This window comes from Muscardinus avellanarius (genome assembly GCF_963383645.1).
Source record: "Muscardinus avellanarius genome assembly, chromosome: 22".
Classification (NCBI taxonomy): Eukaryota; Metazoa; Chordata; class Mammalia; order Rodentia; family Gliridae; genus Muscardinus; species Muscardinus avellanarius.
Window position 1 is genome coordinate 116363 of NC_137808.1, and position 23850 is coordinate 140212.

Below are 23850 nucleotides of genomic sequence, written 5' to 3' on the forward strand. Positions count from 1 at the left end.
CCAACCCTACTTATTTATTTTTATCATGAAACTTTATATAATCTTTTTTCTCTATTTTGAAACAGGGTCTCAGGAGTTGCGGCAGGCCTAAGTAGCTGAGGCTGTCCGTGAACCTCCCTGTCTCAGCCTCCTGAATGTGGGGATGATTAGCATGCGCCACCATGCCCGACTCCCTACTTATTATTTATTTTTTGTTGTACTGGGGATTGAACCCAGGGACATGCTGCCTCTGAGCTACACCCCCAGCCTTACTTTCTTACTGTGGAACAGGGTGTCACTAGATTGCTAGGGGCTGTGATAAGTTGCTGAGGCTGGCCTTGAATGAGCAATCGTCTTGCCTCAGCCTCTGAAGTACTGGGATTACAGGCCCGTGCCACCGTACATGCCCTGCCTTTCATCACGGAGCATGGTGACCACGCCAACTACTACTGAGGGCCATGCCATACACCACCCAACCTCTCCGCATCACACCGCCTTAAGACCTCCCTCCATGCCAGCACCGCGCCAAGAACTTCACAGACCTTGGAGCTGGCAAGGACTCTGCTGAGGAAACGAGGGTCAAAGAAGTGGGGTGCCGAGCACAAGGCTTCCTACAGCCCCACACCCAGCTCCATCTGCAGGGAAGGGGCTGCAGAGAGGACGCCCAGGCGGTGCTCCTGCTCACGACAGCAGGCACCGAGCTGAGGAAGCGTGATGACATGCTGTGTGGGGCAGTCATCTGCCACCGGCCCAGCAACAGCCCTTGCACGAGTCCTCGGCACCTGGGCTCCAGAGGTCTGGGCGCCGCGGCACTGCCTGCCATGGTCCCTCGCTACTGGCCCACTGGCCATAGTTTACGGGAAACTCAGGATGAGTGGACGAGGCCATAGGAAGAGTTACCCGAGCCAGAGCTCTCTCAGGCCTTCACCCAGGCGCACGCAGATGGAAGCCACTTACCCCAGCGCCTGGAAGGCTGGGATAGACCGAGCCCAGTGCATGGAGAGGAAGAGCAGGCGGGAGGCCGACTCGCAGATGTAGTGCACGTTGAGGTACTCTGGCATCGGGCTGGGCATCGTCAGCTGGAAGAGGCAGCGCATGACATGGGAGGTGAAGAGGGGCCGGGACGGCTGTCAACGTGTGTCCCTGCCTCATTCCAACAAGGCTGGCCACCAGAGGCACTGTCTGATTTTGAAGTGCCTGATTGGAGAACCTTTTGTGCAGCAAGTCTGGGCAGCAAGTGCCTGCATCAGCTCCCACGTTTTCTTTTTTAGGGACTGGAGATGGACCCCAGGGCAATTATCTCTGAGCCACACACCCCAGCCCTCTTTTATTTTTTATTTTGAAACAGGGCCTCACTTAGTTTTAGAGGGCCTCATAAGTAGCCGAGACTGGCCATGAACCTGCGATCCTCCTGCCTCAGCCTCCCAAGTACCGATGGTAAGACAAGCATGCACCACCACGCCCGGCTCGCCCATGTTTCTTGCTTGGTGAAGCAGGACCTGATGGTCCCTGGAATGTGAGCTGTGGCCTGGAAACTTCCCAGCTCAGCCTGGCTCATTCAGTTCAACTGCTATTTGTTTACTCTACTTTGCACTATAGGTTAAAGCCCAATTTGAATCAGCACAGGGGTCCATCCCATGGGCTAGCTGGCATTTTTTAGGCGGCCTCAACCTAGTGGAGGGCCTCAGCAAAAGGCCTCCTGCTGTGAGGAAGACACCTCGCTAGCAGAATGGTAGCCTGGCTCCAGGAGCGCCATGCCCTTGAAGCTGGAGTGGCACTGGGGCAGCTACGAGCAGGGGCCAACCTTCCTAAGTGACAAGAGGCGGGAATGAGAAAACATTCTGGACACCTAGAGAATAAAGCGGTGAAGGAGAGTGGGGACCTGTGAGGCCCCAACCACATGCCTCACGAGCGGCGGAGATCTACTTCCTGTGTGCAGGACAGACATGGGACCAGCGGCAGCGGCCTGCCTCCTGAAGACTAAACAGGGCTTCTACTACAGAGAGGAGATGAATGTGTCCGGGGCCTGCACTGGAGCCTGCTGCCATGGGAAGGCAAAGGCCCAGCGGTCAGCCTTCACCCTCACCAGACAGCACCACACTCAGTTGAGGGTTACCTTCAGAACCAAGCAGCACCGTGAGCAAGAGACGAGGGGCAACACTTCACAGTGGTAGCACGTTCTGGAATTCAAGGTCCTGCCTGAAGCCTTGATGACAAACCCCACTGTGAGCACATGAGCTCAGGGCCCAGCAGCTTTGGACGGATTCTCTCCCCCACACCCCCGCGGGGCCGGATGGCACGGTGGGCGAGCGCTCACCTTAAACGTGACATGTGTGTCTGAGAGGAGGGGGCCTTCGACCTCAATGATGGGCGTTGACTGGTCTCTGCTGATGACGTGGATGCTCCCTCCTCCGCTGGTGTCCATGCCGTCTACCAGGCTTGGAGGCGAGGAGCTATCTGTGGTGTTAAGTGCTTTAGCTAAGGTATCAAATGCCCTGGGAGCAAACACAAAGCAAGAAAGTGTGTGAGCCTGCAGCTCCTAGGGTACCGGAGCTGTGGCTGAGCTATCGTTGGGAAAGCAGGCATCCAGGGAAAGACAGCTCAATCCACCTGCTGAGGGCCTGGCTGACGCTGTTAGTTATCACCTTAGGCAATGAGCTATATGTTTTACGTCTATTTTCACATAGAATTTTTATTTTTAAGCCACCTTCTACAGGTAGAAGCTCCCCATTTTAACGTGTGAATGCTGAGGCCCACAGACATCAATTTTCCAAGGCCACAGGTGGTAGAACCAGTTCTACCTAACGCAAAGCTCAGCCTCTTCTGGACGCAGACCTTCAACTTGCTGTCAGGTAGTAAGTGAGCAGAGACCAGAGCTGTCCCGTGGTCCCAGCTCCACACCTGGCTGCCTGTCACCCAAGACCCGCTCAGCAGCCAGTGAGCGCTGCGCAGGACCATCCTGTGCTCTCCATCAGTTAATGCGCAGCTCTCTGCCGTCTAATACACACCCAGCCTGCGCTCTCCATCAGCTAATACATACCTACCTACCTACTTGGGGAAAATGTTCATGGGAAAAATGGGCTAGAACAGATGTAGAGAGGGGCTGAGTTATTACTACGCAGGTGCAGCAAAAATGATCATGGAAAGGCTGCCACTGCCTGCAATGACTTACCTCGTTCCCTTTTTCACTGGAAGAAAAGCAAGTTAAAGTCTGAAAGAAGGCAGAAGCACAGGGTCATGTAGCCCTTAACTAAGCATAGGATGAGCACACGTAAGCAGGGGCCCGCGCCGCGGCCCGTACCGAGTGATCTCACTCGCAGACTGGTCCTCTGGCTGGATTTCGGAAGCGTCGCCATTGTTCAAGGATTCACTTAGGTTGGCAAGGGAGGTCACTACATTTGCCAGTGTGCCCAGGGCTCCCTGGCTTGTTTCAGCCTGTGAGACAAAAAAACTGTCACGTTAAAAACAAAAACACACATGCAAGTGACTCTGAGCCCAGTAGAGGTGTGATCTGCTTCAAAAACACCTGCTGGGTGTGAGCACCGAGCAGCACAGGGACCTCTTTGGGGTGAAGAGTCAGTTTCTGGCCCTTGGTGATGGTAGTGGCCACATAAGTGTACCACCTACGACACAGTGACACGGTGGTGATGTCAACAACAACGGGTTGGCTGGGCTTCACTGACCAGACTACTGTGCCTCCAAAGACTTATTGAGAAAGTTGTAAAAAGACAACTGGAGACAGGCACAGTGTCTACGAGCCCAGGACCTGGGAGGTGAGATAGAACTGCAGCTGTGAGGCCAGCCTGGGCAACTCAGCAAGACCCTTCTTCAAAATAAAGAATAAAAAATAGGGCTGAGGGTGGAGCTCGGAGGTAGAGTGCCCTGGATTCCATCCGCAGGACCAAGGCTGGGAGAGGAGCAGGGAAGACAACCCACAAAACTAAACAGACAGTGCACAGAATGGGAGAAAATATTTGCAAGGTCACATACACAATGATGGTTTAGTGGCTAGAATATCCAAAGAATTCTTAATGCTGAACAATAAACAGACAACTAGATTTAAAATTTCACAAAGGGCCAGGCATTGTGGCGCATCTTGTAATTCCCGTGCTTGGGAGGCAGAGACAGGAGGATTGCTCAGGTCCGAAGCCAGCCGTGGTGGCTTAAGAGACCCTGTTTCCAAATAAAAAGTATAAAATAGGTCTGGGAGTGTAGCCTGGCGGTAGAAGGGTTTCCAGGAACCCCACTACCACCAAAATAAATAAGTAAGTAAGTAAATAAATAAATAAATAAATAATTTTAAAAATTCACAAAGGATATGAAAAATAATACCCCAAAGAAGATATACAAATGGCCAATAAGCACATACCAAGACGCTCACATCACTGGAGATGAAAATCCCACTGAGACACCACTTCCGACCGTTAGGACGGCTACAATCCGAAAGACAGTAACAAGAGGAATTGGAGCCGCATCCACGGCAGGTGAGACTGCAATCTAGCAAGGTCGCTTTGAAAACGAGGCTGGAGTTCCTAATCGTGACCAGCAGTTAAAGTAGAAACAAGCCAAAGGCCCATCAATTTAGGGATGGAGAAATACAATGTGCTATAAACGTACAGTGGCACAGTTTTGGCCACAATAGGGAATGAACTTCTGGTGTAAGATACAACCTGGATGAACCGTGAAGATATTATGCCACGTGAAAGGAGCCAGGTGTGAAAGACCATATACCACAGAATTCCCTTTATACAAAATGTATAGAACTTGAGTCAGCAAGCAGATTAGTGGCTAGCAGAGTTTTGGAAGAAAGGGGGAATAACTACTGAATGGTGTTCATGGTTTGTTTTAGGGTGATGAAGAATATTCTAGAATCAGTGGTGATAGTTGCAAAACCATGTAAATATACTAAAAACCATTAAATTATAAACTAAAAGGATATGGTATGAGAATTATATTTCAATTTTAAAAAGCCAGACATAAATAATCCAAGATGGGTATACACAGATGTCTGTGTCTTGATTATAAAAGTGAACAACTAAAATCACAAAAGCTGGCATAGTAGCGTCCACTTGTAATCCCAGTACTTGGGAGGCTGACACAGTAAGAGCACAGGTTTCCAGCCAGCTGCAGCTACTCAGTGAGGCCTTCTGCAGCTGAGTGACAGCCAGTTTCAAAATAAAGGATAAGAAGGATTTCCAAGATGGCGACGGAGAGACGCAGTGTCCCTCACTAGCTGAAGCAAACTAAGTTCAACTACTGAGACAGAAGTGTCTTAATAGAGAAAAAATTAAACGTACGATCCAAAACAGACTTGGAGAGTACGGGAGAAAAAATCCAGCAACTGAACTGCAAGATTCACCACAACACACAAAGAAAGCAGATAGTGAGCTGAAGACTCGGCGGCTGGCGGAGTGCAGGCGCAGGCGCAGTGGCCTCAGGGCCGCTGGCCCAAATGGGACTTTTGGGTCTTTAACATTCCCAGAGAAGCTCCAAAACCTGAAAGTGACCAGAGAGTTCCAATACCTGAAGTTGCTAGCGAACTGGAGCTCCTGAGCGGCACTCAACAAAGGCGGCCCCGCAGACACACCCGGAGAGCGGCAGGGACCGGGAAGTGGACCTGCTCACCGCGGGAGCGAAAAGTCAGCAGGATACGGGAGAGCTGCCAGAGCTTCAGAGCCGCAGATTGGACTGCCGGTGTGAATTCCGAGGAGCCACGGACCCGGCAAGCACACAGTGAGTACGATATATGTGAGTGCCAGTGTGCGCAAAGTGGGCCAATTCAACTCCAGGACCAAAGACTTAAGGCGCGATACCTGCACGGGGCCACAAGGGGACACTCCAAGCAAATACAAGATTCACCATATATCAGCAACATAGTAGGACTGTTATCTCTTTTATTATTATTATTATTTTTTTTTTTTTACTATTTTTCTATCCTTTTATATTTTATTTTCTACTATTGAGGTTTGGTATTGTTTTACTTTTTGGGTCTTTGGGTTTGTTTTGGTTTTTGGTTTTCTGGAAGGATAAGTTTTTTTTCTGGGGGGATAAGTCTTTTCTAAAGTCCTAATACAAAGACTGGGCTAAAAATAATACCCACTAACGATGGGAAGACAGCAGAAAAGCAGACCTGAGAACTCTGAAAATATGAGAACTAGGAATAATGGAGAAATGGCAGAAATCACGAATACTGACCTACACGAAATGCAGGAAGGGGAATTCCGAATCTTGATCTACAATATGATGAAAGGATTTAAAACAAGTTTAGAGGAGATGAGAGATGAGTTAGAAACACTAAAAAAGAATCAGAAAGAGGCTTGGAATGAAATGAAAGAGTCAATAAATGAAATGAAGTCAGCAATAGAAAGAAATTCTGGAAGATTAGAGGAAATGGAAAGTAGAATATCACTGTTAAAAGACAGTTCACCCAACACCAAAAACACAGTCAATAGTATGCAGAAGTCATTACAGCAATAAAACCTAAACATACAGCAAATTTGGGACAACATGAAACGCCCTAACTTACAGATAAAAGGCATTGAAGAAGGGATAGAGGTACAGACCAGGGGCATCCGTAATCTCTTCACAGAAATAATTTTGGAGAACTTCCCAAACATGAAACGAGAGATAGATCTTCATGTTCAAGAGACATACAGAACACCATTAAGACAAGATCAGAGAAGAACCTCCTCGCACAACCTAATAGTCAAAATGACTAACAGAGAGGCCAAGGAAAAGATCTTAACAGCATTGAGAACAAAAGGTCGGGTGACATACAGAGGCAAAACAATAAGAATCACCCCAGACTATACAACCCAGGTCATGAATGCCAGGAGAGACTGGTACAACGTGATCCAGACCTTGGAAGAAAATAACTTCCAACCGAAACTGCTCTATCCAGCAAAACTACTATTCAAAGTCGACGGCAAAATAAAAGTGTTTCAAGATAATCAAAATCTCAAAAAATTTATGAATTCAAAGCCAAACTAGAGAAAATACTTAAAGAAATAAACCATAAAGAAGAAAGAAGCAGCAGACTTCAGAACCAGAGAAGAGAGGAAAGTGATCAGAGGGGCTTCTAAGTAAGAAAAAAGAAAAAGCTACCAAACAGATGACAGAATACAAAATGACAGAAAACAAAAATCATATTTCAATAATAACTCTTAACGTCAGAGGACTTAACTCACCAATCAAAAGACATAGATTGGCAATGTGGATCAAAAAACATAACCCAAATATATGCTGTTTGCAAGAAACTCACCTAACAGCCAAAGACACTCACAGACTGAAAGTGAAAGGATGGAAAAAGATATACCATGCTACTGGAGAACAAAAAAGGGCAGGGGTAGCAATCCTGATATCCAACAAAACAGACTTTAAACTAAGACACATCAGAAGAGACAAATCAGGGCACTTCCTTTTATTAAAAGGAACAATACACCAAGATGATATAATGATAGTAAACGTTTATGCTCCAAATGTGAATGCAACCACGTTTGTAGAACAAACCCTTCAGGACATCAGATCTCAAACAGACCCAAATACAATAATTCTGGGAGACTTCAATATGCCTCTCACACCACTGGATCGATCTTCAAGGCAAAAGTTGAGTAAAGACTCTTTAGAACTAAAGAAAACTATAAACCAAATGGACCTAACAGACATATACAGAACATTTCATCCAGAAACTACAGAATACACATTCTTCTCATCAGCCCATGGAACCTTCTCCAAAATAGATCACATCCTGGTACACAAAGAAAGCACCAGAAAATTCAAAAGTTGTAATATAATTCCTTGCATCTTTTCAGACCATAATGGAATTAAAGTAGAAATCAACAACAGGAAACTCAAAAGAAACTATGCAAATACGTGGAGACTGAATGATACACTATTGAATGATGAATGGGTAAGAGCAGAAATTAGGGAAGAAGTAAAGAAATTTTTGGAAATAAATGAAAACAGAGACACAACTTACCAAAATCTCTGGGACACTATGAAGGCAGTATTAAGAGGAAAGTTTATTGCATTGAATGCCCACATAAGAAGGACTCAGAATCACCAACTTCAGACCCTATTGGCACAACTCAAGGATCTAGAAAGACTGCAACAGTCCAACCTCAAAGCCAGCAGACGACAGGAAATTAAAATTCGAGCAGAAATAAATGAAATAGAGAACAAAAAAACAATTCAAAGAATCAACAAAACAAAAAGCTGGGTCTTTGAAAAGGTTAATAGAATTGATAAACCCCTGGCCAACCTAACCAAAAGAAAAAGAGAATCAATGCAAATTACTAAAATCAGAAATGAAAAAGGAGACATCACCACAGAGAGTGAAGAAATTCAAAGGATTATCAGAAACTAAAAATTTATACTCCACTAGACAAGAAAACATGGAAGAAATTGATAGATTACTAAACACAGTTAACCTACCTAAACTGAACCAAGAGGACATAGCAAGCCTAAACCAACCAATAGCAAACAATGAAATAGAAATGGCAATAAAAATTCTTCCATCAAAGAAAAGCCCAGGCCCAGATGGGTTTCCAGCTGAATTCTACAAAGCCTTCAGTAAAGAACTAATACCAATACTTCATAACTTATTCCAGGAAATTAAAAGAGATGGAACTCTCCCAAATTCCTTCTACGAGGCCAGTATCACATTAATCCCCAAACCAAATAAAGATACCTCAAGAAAGGAAAACTATAGACCAATATCTTTAATGAACATAGATGCAAAAATTCTAAACAAAATACTAGCCATATGCATTCAAAACCATATCAAGAGAATAATACACCATGACCAAGTTGGTTTCATCCCGGAAAAACAAGGCTGGTTCAACATACGCAAATCAATACATGTCATCCACCACATAAATAGAATCAAGAATAAAAACCACATTATCATAGCAATAGATGCTGAAAAAGCCTTCGACAAAATCCAACACCCATTCATGTTAAAAACACTACAGAAAATTGGAATAAAAGGAACATACCTCAACATCATTAAGGCAAAATACAACAAAACCAAAGCCAACATTATACTGAATGGAGAAAAAATGCAAGAATTTCCCCTAAAATTGAGAACAAAACAAGGATGTCCACTATCACCACTCCTCTTCAATATAGTCCTTGAGACTCTTGCCACAGCAATCAGACAAGAGAAGGAAATCAAAGGAATTTAAATAGGAAGAGAGGAATTAAAATTATCCTTATTTGCAGATGGCATGATCCTTTGCCTAGAAGACCCTAAGAACTCAACCAAAATACTTCTGGAGTTAATTAACAAATTCAGCAAAGTTGCAGGATACAAAATCAACCTAAAGAAATCAGAGGCTTTTCTTTATACCAACAATGAATCCACAATGAAAGAAATAAAACAATCAATTCCATTCACTATAACCTCAAAACCAATAAAATACCTAGGAATAAACCTAACCCAAGATGTAAAAGACCTCTACAACAAAAACTATAAAACATTAAAGAAAGAAATTGAAGACCTTGGAAGATGGAAAGACCTCCCATGCTCGTGGATAGGCAGAATAAATATCATCAAAATGGCCATTCTGACAAAAATGATTTATAGATTCAATGCAATTCCCATTAAAATACCAACTACATCCTTTACAGACCTAGAAAAAGCAATCATGAACTTTACATAGAGAAAGAAAAGACCCAGAGTAGCCAAAGCAATTCTCAGCAACAAGAATCACGCAGGAGGCATCACAATCCCAGACTTCAAACTATACTATAGATCAATAGTAGTAAAAACAGCATGGTACTGGCACAATAACAGGTACACTGACCAGTGGAACAGAATAGAAGATACAGAAACAAATCCACACACCTACAGTCAATTAATTTTTGACAAAGGGACCAAACTCATACGCTGGAGAAAAAACAGCCTTTTCAACAAATGGTGCTGGGAGAACTGGCTATCTATTTGTAGAAAGATGGAACTAAACCCCTATATCTCACCATGCACAGGAATCAACTCAAGATGGATCAAAGACTTAGAAATCAGACCAGAGACTGAAGTTATTAGAGGAGAACATAGGCTCATCACTACAACATATAGGCACAGGCAGTAACTTTCTCAACAAAACCTCCAAAGCTCAGGAAATTAAAGCAAGAATCAACAAGTGGGATAGCATCAAACTAAAAAGTTTCTTCTCATCGAAGGAAGCCATCAAGAACCTAAAGAGAGCCGGGCGTGGTGGCGCACGCTTGTAATCCCCGCGCTTGGGAGGCGGAGACAGGAGGATCGCGCAGGTTCGAAGCCAGCCGCGCGCGCTGGCTTAGGAGACCCTGTTTCCAAAATGAAAATGTAAAAATAGGTCTGGGAGTGTAGCCCGGAGGTAGAAGGGCTTCCAGGAACCCCAGTACCACAAAAAAAAAAAAAAAAAAAAAAAAAAAGAACCTAAAGAGGAAGCCTACAGAACGGGAGAAGATCTTTACCAGTCACCACTCCGATAGGGGACTAATATCCAGAATATACAAAGAGCTCAAAAGACTCTGCACTAGCAAAACAAACAACCCAATCAAGAAATGGGCAAATGAAATGAATAGACACTTTATAAAAGAAGAGATACAAATGGCCAATAGATTCATGAAAAGATGTTCTTCATCACTGGCCATCAGGGAGATGCAAATCAAAACAAAACAGATTCCATCTAACCCCAGTCAGATTGGCAAGCATAAAGAAATCAAACAATAATAAATGCTGGTGAGGATGTGGGGAAAGAGGAACTCTTTTACATTGTTGGTGGGAGTGCAAACTAGTTCAGCCACTATGGAGATATGTGTGGAGATTCCTTAGAAAACTGGGAATAGATCCACCATATGACCAGCTTTACCACTCCTCGGTATTTTTCCAAAGGGGTTGAAAACAGAGAACTACAGCAACATATGCATACCTGTGTTCATAGCAGCACAATTTATAATAGTCAAAATTTGGAAACAACCTAGGCCCCCATCAACAGATGTTATGGGAAATACACACAATGGAATTCTATTCAGCTATAAAGAAGAACAAAATCACGTCATTCGTATGAAGATGGAAAGTGCTGGAAAGCATTATGTTAAGTGAGATCAGCCAAACACAGAAAGAGAAGGGACATATGTTTCCTCTAATATGCCCAAATGAGTGAGCATCAGGGATACCAGAGGGACTCCAGATAATGGAAGGGAAATCTCAGCAAAGTTTGAATGGAAAACTAAGAGAGGAAGGAGGCTGAACTTGACTGATGAGTGGCTATTTCCAAATAGGTGTAAAAGTATGAATATAGCAAGGTTAGCCTGGGTATTAAAAGTATCGGGAGTGGGGAAGGGAAACGGGGGGGACGGGGGACGGCTCCAAATACAGATTAAATGTATAACATTTACTTTCAAGAAAATAAATTTTTTTTTAAAAAAGGATAAAAGTATGGCTGGGGAGTAGCTTGGAGGTAGATGCCTCTGGGTTCAATCCCCAGTACAGCAAAAATAAAAATAAATAAATGAGTAAAACCAATAAAAATGTCACAACCAGAGAGCAGATTAACAAATCACAGTATATAGTAAAATATGTGAGGTGTATATGGTGGCACACACCTGTAACCCCAGTACTTGGGAGGCTGAGACAGGAGGATCACAGTTTCAAAGCTAGCCCCAGCCTTAGCAAGGCTCAAGGCAACCTAGGGAGACCCTGTTTCAAAACAAAAATATAAAAAGGGCTGGGGGCATATCTCAGAAGTAGACTGTCCCTGGGTCTAATCCCTAGCAACACACACACAAATTATGGTAGTACTGCTGTTAAGATTTAGGTCAGTCATCATGATAGAAAAATATGTTGAAGAAAAATAAAGTTTTAAGAAGAGTGGACAGAAAGAAAAGACATAAACAACGTACACACTTTGACCATCAGTGCCCTGGCTCTAGTTACGGCAGCCACCAAGAGACCCTGGTGAAGCTTTGTAACAGCTTGTTTCTTTTTACAAAGTAAGCTTTTTTTTGCGGGGTGGGGGGTGGTACTGGGAACTGATCCCAGGGGCATCTACCTCTGAGCTACAGCTCAAGCCCTATTTTATTTTGAAACCATCTAACAGAGGCCTTGCTAAGTTGCTGAAGCTGGTCTTGAACCTGTGATCCTCCTGTCTCAGATTCCCAAGTACTGGGATTACAAGTGTATATTGTCATACCTGGCCAAAGTAAGCTATTTTAAGTGTAAAATTATTTCAAAGTAAAAAGTTTAGAATGAGTCTGATAATAGCTACCCTCAGGGGCTTTGCATGTCTAACATGCACAAGCTTCAGGGGTGGCCCTGTCGTCCCAGTCCATGGAGGAGGAGTAGGCAGGACAGGAGTCTGATTCTAAAGCTCTCTTGACTACAGCTTCTCATGCAGCTTTGGCATCCATTCTCTGTCATCCAGTGACAGTTCTCAACAGTGAACACTCAAGGGCTCATGCGTGCCAAGAGCTTTTCAAATTAACTTCCTCCAGCTTCCCACCAACCATGTGGAATCAGCATCAAGAAAACTGGCGTGGGAGGAGGCTCATGGTTGTTAAGCACAGGCCCAGCGGCCCCGAGATGGGTCTCCGTCTGCACCAGTGACCAGCTGCTGCACATGACCTGGGTTCAAGGTGGCTGGAACTTTACTTTGGGGCCTATGGTTTCTGTACATTCCACTGTGTAGTCAGAGCCAGTCTCCAGAACATCTGCTGGATAACCAGCTCCCTCAATGACAGGAAGCTCAAAGCCCAGCCTGGGGAACCAAATGTGCAGGGCAGCTCGCCATGCCGGCCAGGCCTCGTCCTCAAAGAGGATGCTGCCCAGTGCCCTGAGCGTGTGCATGGATGCGCCAAGAGCAGATCAGACGGAAGTCTGCAGGACGGCCCTTTCAGTGTACCTGGTGCTATTTCCTAGTCACTTGCTTTATACTACTAACGGAACAATGTCCTCTGCCCACAGGACCCTAGCCCTTGCTAATCATAGAAAGTAGCCAGCTGTCTACCTCTTGGACTCACAAACAGCTCTGTCCACAGCTGAATTCGCTACGGCTGATTTGCCCCAGTCAAGCTTCACAACTGTCGGCCTTCTGGCTCAGGTTCCTACTAAACATCATCTAATAGCTGGAGGTTTAGTAAAAGACCATCTTAGGATAAGTAGCTCTTTTCATAGCACGCTGGTGTTTGATAATGTGTGTACACGAAGGAAAAAAATCATACTGAGAACAGAGCCACAGAATGTGCACCAAGCTGGAGTCTGAACTCTGGTGTGTTATAATGACCGTGGCCAGCAGCCCTAACTGAGTGCTCCAAGAAGCCGCCAGCGACTCTGGGATGGATCCCAGGATGGCTGCACTACGGGAGCAAGCTGAGCTGCAGAGGCCAGGAAGGGTGGGCACACAGAACCGCAGCCGCTCGGACCACACGGAGGAGAGGAAGGAGGTGGGAGGAGAAAACGTCACCTTGGCGTCCGCGGCCAGGAGCACCGTGCCATCCTCACGTATCAAAGGCTGCTGGATGTTCACAAGCATCCCTGGATCAAGAAGACCTGTTTGTCTATTTAAGACATAAAGAAACCCAGAGTAGCTTCCAACATTTTATGCACAGGATGGTCATGCTGCATTTCCCTGTCCCTTCCGTGCCTGCAAAGCTATCTGCTGGTAGAAAAGCTCTAACTAGACCCAGCCACCGCGTGGCGAACAGCCCTCTTCTCCAGACAGTGAGACGTGTGACGTGGCTGGGTAGCTCAAGACACAGGTGCGCAGCCCCGGGGTTCCATGCTGACTGCAGGCTGTGGCCACGCCGCCAAAAAGCTAACTTGACCTTCAGAAACCAGGCAGCCGCAGCTCCGGTCCTCTACACAACATGTTTTAGATCTCGCTTTCCGTCTTTCTGTTCCTTGTTACACAATTCCACAGAGTACATTAAAAAGAATGGAAAAGCTAGCTTGGGGCACTATGTGGGACCTCACCTCACCTTCAACCTATCATTTACACGGCAAAAATATGTGAATCTTGAGTTAAAGAATAATTCTCTGTATGAATGGCACCTAAACTGGAGGCTATAACCAGAGCCCCGAGCTAGAACCACCCACCCCAAGCCAGACGGCCTCAGGACAGCCCAGGGTGTGATGGCCAGCTCTGGGGGTGTGGGGCGAGGCACAGCCAGGCCGCAGCAGGCGCCTCCTCCCGGGGCCAACGAGCCGGCGCCTCCGCTGGTCAGGCTCCAGGCTCCTCAGCCGGCCCTCTGTGAGCACAGGGACTGACCTTGCTCCATCCTTGTCTGCCACAAACGTGGGAGTAGCTATCAGGGGACTTCTCAGGTCCTTCCGGATGTAGATTTTCTCTGTTGAAGCAGCACAATTGCTTGGTTTCTCCCGCTGCACGTCAAACGGCTTCCGTTCGCTCTGCACAGCTTAAATCACAACATGAAGGTTCACGTTTAGAGTCAGTCAATAAAAACCATACCCCGTGCTAAAGGAGGGGCTCTCCCTCAGTAAATGCCGTAGGGCAGGGTGGGAAGCACTGGTGCTGGGCTCGCTCGGCTCAGTTCTCACAGGGGAGAGAGGTTCAAGGCCAAGCACCGCCAGGTCAGCGTCAAAGGCCTGCCAAAGAGCTGGAGACGGCAGCAAGCTGTGGAGGCCTCCCGGGGCTCTCTGGGTTTTCACATCTTGCTAGCAACGCACTGCCCAAGAGAAGAAAGGCCACTTTCCAAGCAGGCCCTTAACAGACACTGCTGCATGCCACACAGGACAGAGCAATCAGTCTAATTTCCAACTCCAGCCTGAACAGCTTTGACCAACTATTTAATGGGCGTTAATTTTTTTTATCACATTAGTAATTTCTCCCTTCAGCAATCTAATAAAAGAACAGATGTGCATACCACAAGCGAACAGAGTTTTCTTTAAAAAGGGAAAGAAAAAAAAACTTGGATTCAGATATCCAGGTATCCTGCTCAGTGAATGAAATTCACTGGATCTGAGTCTGCAGTTACAGCCATTATCATAAGAGATGAATTTCAGTCACTGCTCTGAGTAAAAATAGTCACTACTGAGAAAGACAGCTTGGCAAGGTGGCCTGTCGCCCACCAAGCCAGCGACACATTTATTGACTTTTGGGGAACAGCAGGATCACTGGATGAGATAAAAACATTATACTAAGGAAGAAATTAGACTGATAATTCAAATTTCTCAAAGAACACGTTTTCATTTGTTGCCTGGTAAAGTGTGCAATTTCCTATTCCTAGAAGTAGAAACGTAGTTCTGAAGCATCTTGGCTGTCAGTCTCCCTAGGGCCCCATGTTGCAATGCGCTCGCCCTGCAGCGGGAGCCTGCAGGCCTAGGTCCAGGGCCGCCCGCCCTGCCTCTGCTAACCTCCGTGCGCGCTCAGCCAGCCCTGCCCTGCTCTCCCTGGATCTCTCTCTTGCTGACTTTGGATCCTGGGCTTCACGGTTTCACCACTAGGGAGGGAAGGGACCCCATGCGGACTGGCCCATGTGAACGAGGGCCTGGTTTTAGAATTCCTCACACCCAAGTTTCTGGCAGCAGGTTGAGGAGGGCCCAAGCCCGCCCTGGCTGCCCACACCAGGGCAACAGCTCTCCCCTTATGACTCGACTGTAAGAGGGCTGGCGCCAGGCCCGAGGACCAGGGTCTGGGCTGAGGCTACACGTCCCCGGCCGGAGCGCTTCGGCAGCAGGGCTGGGGTGCGCTGCTGTCAGCTGTACCCCAGTGTGTTCACCCCCACCTACTTCCTGGACGTCCCGACCTGGAACAGGGAATGCACATGCCCGGCAGTGCTGGCCCAGGAAGTGAGCCAAGACAGGGCCCGCGTGGGTCCGTTGCTCCTAAGTGGATTCCTGGGTCAATACAGAACGCCTCGGGGCGACACCATGGCCTGTGACCCACACTCACACTCCATCTTCATGCCCATCTCTAAGCACTTCTTCAGCCGGCAGAACTGGCAGCGGTTGCGGTGGTGCTTGTTGATGATGCAGTCCTGGTTGCTCCGGCAGCTGTAGGTCAGATTCTTCCTCACGCTCCGTTTGAAGAAGCCTTTGCAGCCTTCGCAACTGACCGCGCCATAGTGTCGGCCTGAAAGGAGACGAGGACAGGAAGCGCTTCAGAGAGAACAGGCCATCTTCCACACACTCTGCTTGGAAAACAAGACTCCCCAGGTGGTCGGGGCGTGCGCCGTCAGGTGCTGAGCCCACGGAGACGCGGCCTAAGCACTAGGCACGGCCACCGCTCCCCTCCACGTGATTCCTCGACGGTCCTGAAATTAGGGAAAACCTCAAGCACACACAGGTTACGTGAGCCTGATGTTCTTGGTACGCAGAGGCCCTACACACAGGGAGAGCACTCCGGGGGCCCTGGTTCGTGCCATCCGTGCAGGATCGCACCTGGACCTGGGCCACGGAGCTGCCCGGCTCCCATCCTGCCGGGAGCGGTGCGGGCAGTCCACACGTGCACCATTCTAGCACCCAGTGCCCCACTCCGGCAGCCCAGTCCACCTCCTGTCCCCGCACTTACATTGGGGGAAACAATGGTGGCTGTGACCCATGAAACAACTGCAGTTACCACTCATACCCTTCCTGGAATGCTGGTGTGTGTGTGTGTGTGTGTGTGTGTGTGTGTGTGTGTGTGTGTGTGTGTTACTAGAGGTTGAACCCTGAGGTGTCCCACCTGAGCTACAATCCCAGCCTGATTTTTTTTTTTTAATTTGAAATACGGTCTCTCTAAGTTGATGAGTCTCCCTACTTGCTGAGGCTGTCCTCAAACCTGTGATCCTCCTGTCTCAGCCTCCCAAGTACTGGGATTGCAGATGTGCACACCTGGCAAACAGTTCATTTTCTGACCGTGTTTAACCAAAGACAAACAACCCCTCCCCAAGCCTTCCTAGTTTATCAAGCACTTATGCACACATCCTAGCGCCCTGGTCTCCAGCTGGGACTGACTGGACATTCTGGTTCTCTCTGGTTTCTGTAAGCCAACTTCTTCCAGGACACACTTCACAGGATTGTTCCTGACGGTGGAGTCAGGGCAGTCAGGGCATCCGCATAAGCTCTAGTCCGTGGCGCCATTTCTAGGGCCAAGCGCACAGCCTCGGCTCTACTTCTGTGAGCACTGCACTCCCTTTCTCATGCTCCTGGCTCAAGTGACTTCTAGTATTTGGAGACAGTGGCACTGAAAGCCCGTGTGACTAGGCTTTTCTCTAAGCTCAGAGGAGGCCAAAAGGGCAGCTGTCCTTCAACCTGTGATCCTCCTGTCTCAGCCTCCCAAGTACTGGGATTACAGACGTAATCTTGGCCAGAGGCAGCACTGTCCCCTTGCCTCCTGGGGTGGGAAAGGGCATCAGAGAGCAGCTGGGCGGGCTTCACCAGGGCAAGGCGGGGGCAGAGGCAGCCCTGGGCACAGTATCGGAGCTTCTGATCTTCTGCAGATCATAAGGTGAAGTCTAAGAGGCTTCCTCCAATCTTTTTTAAATTTTTTTTATTTTTTGAAGTACTGAGGATGGAACCCAGGGACATTCTACCTTTGAGCTACACCCTCTGCCCTATTTTTTATTCTTTATTTTGAAACAGGGTCTCACTGAGTTGCCGAGGGCCTCACTAAGTAGCTGAGGCCTGCTGTGAACCTCCAATTCTCCTGTCTCAGTCTCCCAAGAACTGAGATTACAGGTTTGCAGCCAACCTCAGCAATTTAGTGATACATTTCCCAACTTAGTGAGACCCTAATTCAAAATAAAAGCCGGGCATTATGGCGCATGCTTGTAATCTCAGCATTCAGGAGCGCTGAGACCAGAGGATCGCAGCCTCAGCTACTTAGTGGAGCACTCCGTAAATTAGTGAGACCCTGTTTCAAAATAAAGAATAAAAAATAGGGCAGGGGTGTAACTCAGAGGTCGAATGGCCCTGGGTTCCATGCCCAGACCCGCAAATAAATAAATAAATAAATAAATAAATAAATAAATAAATAAAATGATAAAACAGGGCTGGGAGTGTAACACACACACACACACACACACACACACACACACACACACACGTAAAAACAAAACAAAACTAAGGACAACAAAGCATCCAAAGTTCATGTGAACTGTTGCCAAAGAAGTAGAATCCAGCAGGAACAGAACCCAGGCCTCTGCTGCTGGCATCACCAGAAGCAGGCCCCGGCCCCAGTGCTAGTGGGCCAGAGCCTGACCTTTGGGCCAGATGCCTTCTCCAGTCCCCCTTCACCCACACTCACCCACAGAACCCAGGAGGAGCTCGCCAGGACACCAGGGGTGGGCAGCAAACTTGCCGAGCCCTGGCTCTACCAGCTCCAACACCGTCCTGCTCTCGGCAGCAGCATAGCCGTACTCAGCCAAGGCTCCCAGGACGGCTGCCTTGCAGGCCCTTCCTGAGCCCGGACTCCAGCCAGAACCCACGCGCCCTGCACCTCCGTTACAGCAGTCTATCACACTGAAGTACTCTGAGGGCTAATGGGACTGGGTGGGATGAAGGAGACTAACCAGCACATCTTGTGAACAGCAGAACACTAGGCATATATTAACTAGATTAAAAAAAAGATTACTTTCTTCATAGTACAGAAATCCTAGACTCTTGACCAAGATTCACAGATCACAGGGAATGTTGACTTTTCCTGTTGATCCTAATAATGTGAGAAACTATTTTGCTTACCACCCGAATAAGAAAAGTGCAGTTCATGCTTAAAATCTACGAGCCTACAGATAACATCCTTTCTCAGTTAACCCTGCCTCGCCCCGTGGCAGCCAAGTCAGGCTCCTGGTCCAGGGTAGGCCCAGCAGAACCCGGTCACGCACCAGAGGCTTTGTCGCCACAGACCACACAGTACTCCACCACCTGGGGCCGCTGGACGTCCGCCTTCCCCAGCAACCGCTCCACAGATGCAGAATCCGTGACGATCTATGAGAAATCACAAACAAACAGCGCTGAGAGCAAAGAAGCCACCGAGCAAAGTCTACCCGTAAATCTCAAGCCGGGGCTTTCTAAGTGGGACTGGGAAGATTCCCGCTGACACCGTCGTCTGACATCTAGCTGGCCTGCTCTCAGTGGAGCTCATCACAACAAGAAAATGCTTCCCTTCCTTAAGTTTCTCCATATTAGAGTCCCCCTCCAAACATGAATCAGCAGCATTATCTGTAATATACAAGAGGTAGAAACAATTCAAGTGTCCTCTAAGATAAAAAAAAAAATTATTTCATAGTATATACGTACAAGGAACTAGTATCTAGTCTTAAAAAGGAAAAACGTTCTACCATGTACTACAACATTTCAGAAGACTCGAACACATAATGTTAAGTGAAGTACGCGGGTCGGAAAAGACAAACGCGGTGTGATTCCACTTCACCGAGGTGGCACCCAGAGTCTCCCGGCTCACACGGCGGTGGCCAGGGCAGGACGGGGAAACGGCAAAGCTACTGTTCAATGACACGGAGCAGCAGCCGCCTCGACATCTTCACCCTGCCACCGGTGTGTGGCATTCTCACGGGCAGAGCGTTTTATTAGTTTGGGAAGATGAAAAAAGTTACAATGACGAATGGTGGCACAATCTGAATGGCCCTGAACACGGAGCAGGTGGTAATTTTTTTTTTTAAATTTTTACTCTTTATGCTTCGGTGGATGGAACTCAGGGGTATTCTACCTCCGAGCTACACCCCCAGCCCTATTATTTTGAAACAGGGTCTGACTAGGTTGATGAGTCTCACTACTTGCTGAGGCTGTGCTTGAACCTGTGGTCCTTCTGGATTACAGTGAGCCACACGCCTGGCTCAGATGTTAAGCTTTATATAATGCAAAACTTAACACACTCCTTAAAGCATAGAAGCTATGCGCACACAGACGAGCTCCATGCTCGGCCACCACACGGTGCCGGCCTCACGGCTCTTCTCTACCTGCTTCGTTTGCAGTGTTCCCCAGCTTCATGATGGACACCTGTCTCCTCCAGCCTGGCCCGCCCCCAGCCTGCTGGCAGGAGGAGAAGGCAGGGCGGAGATGGAGTCGAGAACTGAGGGCCCAGAGCCAGTGGGCTACAGGAGCAAGGAAGAACAGGAGAAGCTGGGACCAGGTTTGACGAGGTGGCAGAGGTCAGAGCTACAAGTGACTGGCTGTGGTCAGACCTAAATGGTGCCTTTAAAATATCACAGGCCTGCAGCTGGGCAGAGTGGCGCATGCCTGTCATCCCAGTACTTGAGAGGCTGAGAGTGGAGGATCACAGGCTCAAGGACAGCCTCAGTCAATCAGCAAGCGTCTCAGCAACAGAGTGAGACCCTGTTACAAAACAAGAAAGAACAAGGGGCTGGGGTGTAGCTCAGAGGAAGAATGCCCCTGGGTTCAAGTCCCTGTATTGCACGCACACACAAGCACGTGCACACGCACACACACGATCCCGGGCCAGGCACTGCGGTCACGTGGCCTTATAGCGTAAACGTCCCTGTGGCCTCGGTGCTCCTGGCTTTTCTTGGCTCAACTCCCATCCCCTCTGAGTGCTGACTGTCTTCTGGGCTTGCTGGTTTTCTACTTTAGCCAGAGCAGCAACCTACTATGTTTGTAGGACCCTCTAGGGAAGGCTCTGGCCTCTAAGACCAAGGTGAAAATAAGTCGGGAACAGGTTCCGCAGCAGGAGCCTGGGACGGTGCTGCCCGGCCCTACCTGGATCCTGCCAGGGACCAGGCTGTCCGAGGTGGTGAAGATGAGCTGCTTGGCGCTGGGCGTCTCTGGGGAGGCCAGGATCACCTTCCCAGCTCCAGCTCCATCTGGGCTGGTCAGGATGAACTGCTGCTTGGAGGAGCCAGAGGCGTCCACCGCGGTGACTATCTGGATCTTCTGTCCTGTCTGCTGGTCGGTCACAATCTACAAGACCACGAGCACCGGTATTGAGGCCGATCAGTCACAGAGAAAACGAAAGACAGGGTCACTGAGCGGAGCAGGATGCAAGACTGGGCAGCCTCAGGAGTGACAGGGATGAGGCAAGCGGAAGCCGTGGAGAGAGGGCCTCGAGCTGGCCGGCGCAGGCAGAAGGGCTCTTCCTTGCCTTGCACGAACAAGACGGCCACCATAACCCAGTGATGCAAGTCAAATGTCTGGCTTCCTTTCCCTGTTTATCAATTCTTATTTTCCTTACACTTCTTTTGCCATTAAGGAATAAAAACAGTCATGTGATTGAGAGGCATCTTCCATAACCAACTACAATCATACAGCTTTTGGTGACAGAAATATGTTCTAGGAGACGCACTGTTGGGCGATATTGTCATTGCACAACTATCAGAGTGGACAAGTTGCACCAACTGAGATGGCTACATTCCTAGGTGGACTTGAATTAGTTAAAAACTACTATGTGTGTTTTCTGAACAGAAAAAGTTAAGGTATTTAAAATGGCCAGAAAGGCATGGTGGCGCACACTTGTCATCTCAGCATTTGGGAGGCTGAGAAAGGAGGATCGCAGGTTCGCAGCCAGCCTTAACTACTTAGTGAGGCCCTCCACAACTCAGTGAGACCTTTTTCAAAAGAAAAAACAGGACTGAGGTGTAGCTTGGAGATAGAATGCTCCTGGGTTCCATCCCCGGGACCACCAAAAAAAAAAAAAAAAAAAAAAAAAAAAAAAAAGAATTGCCCAAGATTTATTGGGGGTACTAGATGTGACTATAGGTGGTGGCCCTGCTCTTAACTGATAGGATATATATTACTTCTCAATTTGAAATCAAGTAAGTAATAAAATGGCTCATCCCCATCTTTTGAAACAGCTCAGACCTCTTTCTCTTTTTTTTTGGTGACACTGTGCTTGATCTAGGGGCATCCTACCCCGGAGCCTCAGGTTTATTTTCAAAGAGGGTCTCACTAAGTGCACTGGCCTTGAACCTGCACTCCTCTTGTCTCAGCCTCCCAAGTACTGGGACTCTAAGCCATGCACCATCGTGCCTGGCCAGACTTTTGCTTTGAAATTAAGTTTGTTAGGTTTGGGGACGTAGCTCAATGGTAGAACACTTGTTGCCGAGCATGTGCAAGGTCTGGGTTTAATCCCTAGTGTAGGTAAATAAATAATAAAATAAAAATAAAAAGGTCAGTGAAATTTTTTTTCTTCTTCTATTATCATTATTATTTATATTTTTTTTTAGTGGCACTGAGAATGGAACCCAAGGGTATTCTACCTCTGAGCTATACCCCCAGCCCTATTTTTTTATTCTGTACTTTGAACCAGTGTCTCATTAAGTTATGGAGGGCCTCACTATGTAGCCGAGGCTGGAGGCAAACCTGTGGCCCTCCTGTCTCAGCTTCCCAAGTACTGGGATTACAAGCGTGCGCCAACACGCCCGGCTTATTATTTTTTTTAAATAAGTGAGGTGGTACTGTACTTGATGGCCAAGAGGCACACCAGCTTAATAAATCCCTTCGGCAGGTTTTTGGGCAGGATTTTAAGGGGGGCAGGGTTGCCCAGCAGTGGCGGCACCCACGTGGGGCTGGCACGGGTACCTGAATGCGCTGAGGTGATGCTACCGCGGAGTCGGTGGAGATGATCTGGATGCGCGGGGAGGGGCTGGTCATCCCTGGAGATTCCGGCCGATGGGTCTGTGTGCACGGTGCCTGTGGGTGATGATGGGGGCTCAGAAAGATGCCAATGGCAGCCTGAAGACCACGCCTTTGGCATCTGCTGTGGCCTGGAGTGGTAAACCTGTGCAGTGCTGAGTTATCAACACAGAATAACAAAGGAACAGGTGGGATACTGACACAGGCTCGCCCCCCAAAATACAATCTCAAAACAGTTGTTTCTAATATTGAAAATGCAAGGAAAAACCAAAGAGATACTTAGTTTTCCTCTGCACAACTTTTAAGAAGCTACCAAATAATTTTTTCAGAGATATCCTTGAATGTTTCACTTTCTTCAAAGCCAGCTATAAAATCCTCTTTAGTGATGTTTCCAGAGAGGCCCTCACAGCACTGTGGGAATAACGAAGAAAACCAGCATGACCCTGAAAACTCCTGGGGTCAGTACTTAGGTCCTGCCAGCCTCTAGCCCATCAGGAACACAGGGTCTGGAATTGAGTCAATACCTACCAATGGCAAGAGTCAAGGTGCTGAGTGGTCACCTGGGTACCTGAAGCGAGAAGATAGTATTTTTCTCGATTAAAGGAGTATCAAGAGCCAGGCATGTGGTGCCCACCTGTAATCCCAGTACTAGGGAAGCCAAGACAGGAGGATCACATGTTTAAAGCCAGCCTCAGCAATTTAGCAAGGCCCTCAGCATCTTAGTGAGACCCTGTTTCAGGGGGAAAAAAAAAAAAGTGGGGCTGGGGGTGTAGCTCAGAGGTAGAAAGCCCCTGGGTTCAATCCCTAGCAACCCCCTCTACACATAGTACATCATGCACCAATACCTTAACAAACCTCAAAAAAAAAAAAAAAACAGGAGAAAACATTTCCTAATCCATTCTAAGAGTCCAATATTACCTGATACCAAAACCAGACAAAGACATAACAAAAAAACTACAGGGCAATATTCCTTATGAATACAGATAAAATAAGAAAGCAAAACAAATCCAGCAATATACAGAGGAGAATACACCATGACTAAGTGGGGTTTATACAAGGTTGGTTCAACATTTAAAAATCAAAAAATGGAATACACCTATTTAAAGAATATAGAAAAGAGCCAGGCGTGGTGGCGCATGCTTGTAATCCCAGCATTTGGGAGTCTGAGACAGGAGGGTTGTGATTCGAGGACAGCCTTAGCTACTTAATGAGGCCTTTTGCAACTCAGTGAGACCCTGTTTCAAAAATAAAGAATAAAAAATAGGGCTGGGGGTGTGGCTAGAGGTAGAATGCTCCTGGGTTCCATCCCAATACTGCAATATACACACAAACAAACACTGGGT

At 47.4% G+C, this 23850-nt stretch overlaps 1 protein-coding gene across 1 annotated transcript in view; it reads right to left on the reverse strand.

Moving 5' to 3' along the window:
* Positions 1 to 23850, reverse strand: part of NR2C2 (nuclear receptor subfamily 2 group C member 2) — a gene marked incomplete at both ends in the record, with an annotated part of 43759 nt that overhangs the window by 6058 nt on the left and 13851 nt on the right. The window contains 9 exons of the mRNA XM_080718089.1: positions 937 to 1058; positions 2297 to 2474; positions 3281 to 3414; positions 13428 to 13521; positions 14232 to 14379; positions 15876 to 16055; positions 18787 to 18889; positions 20636 to 20836; positions 22454 to 22564. Coding sequence (XP_080574215.1) covers positions 937 to 1058; positions 2297 to 2474; positions 3281 to 3414; positions 13428 to 13521; positions 14232 to 14379; positions 15876 to 16055; positions 18787 to 18889; positions 20636 to 20836; positions 22454 to 22564 — 1271 coding nt within the window. The remainder of the gene's footprint in view (positions 1 to 936; positions 1059 to 2296; positions 2475 to 3280; positions 3415 to 13427; positions 13522 to 14231; positions 14380 to 15875; positions 16056 to 18786; positions 18890 to 20635; positions 20837 to 22453; positions 22565 to 23850) is intronic.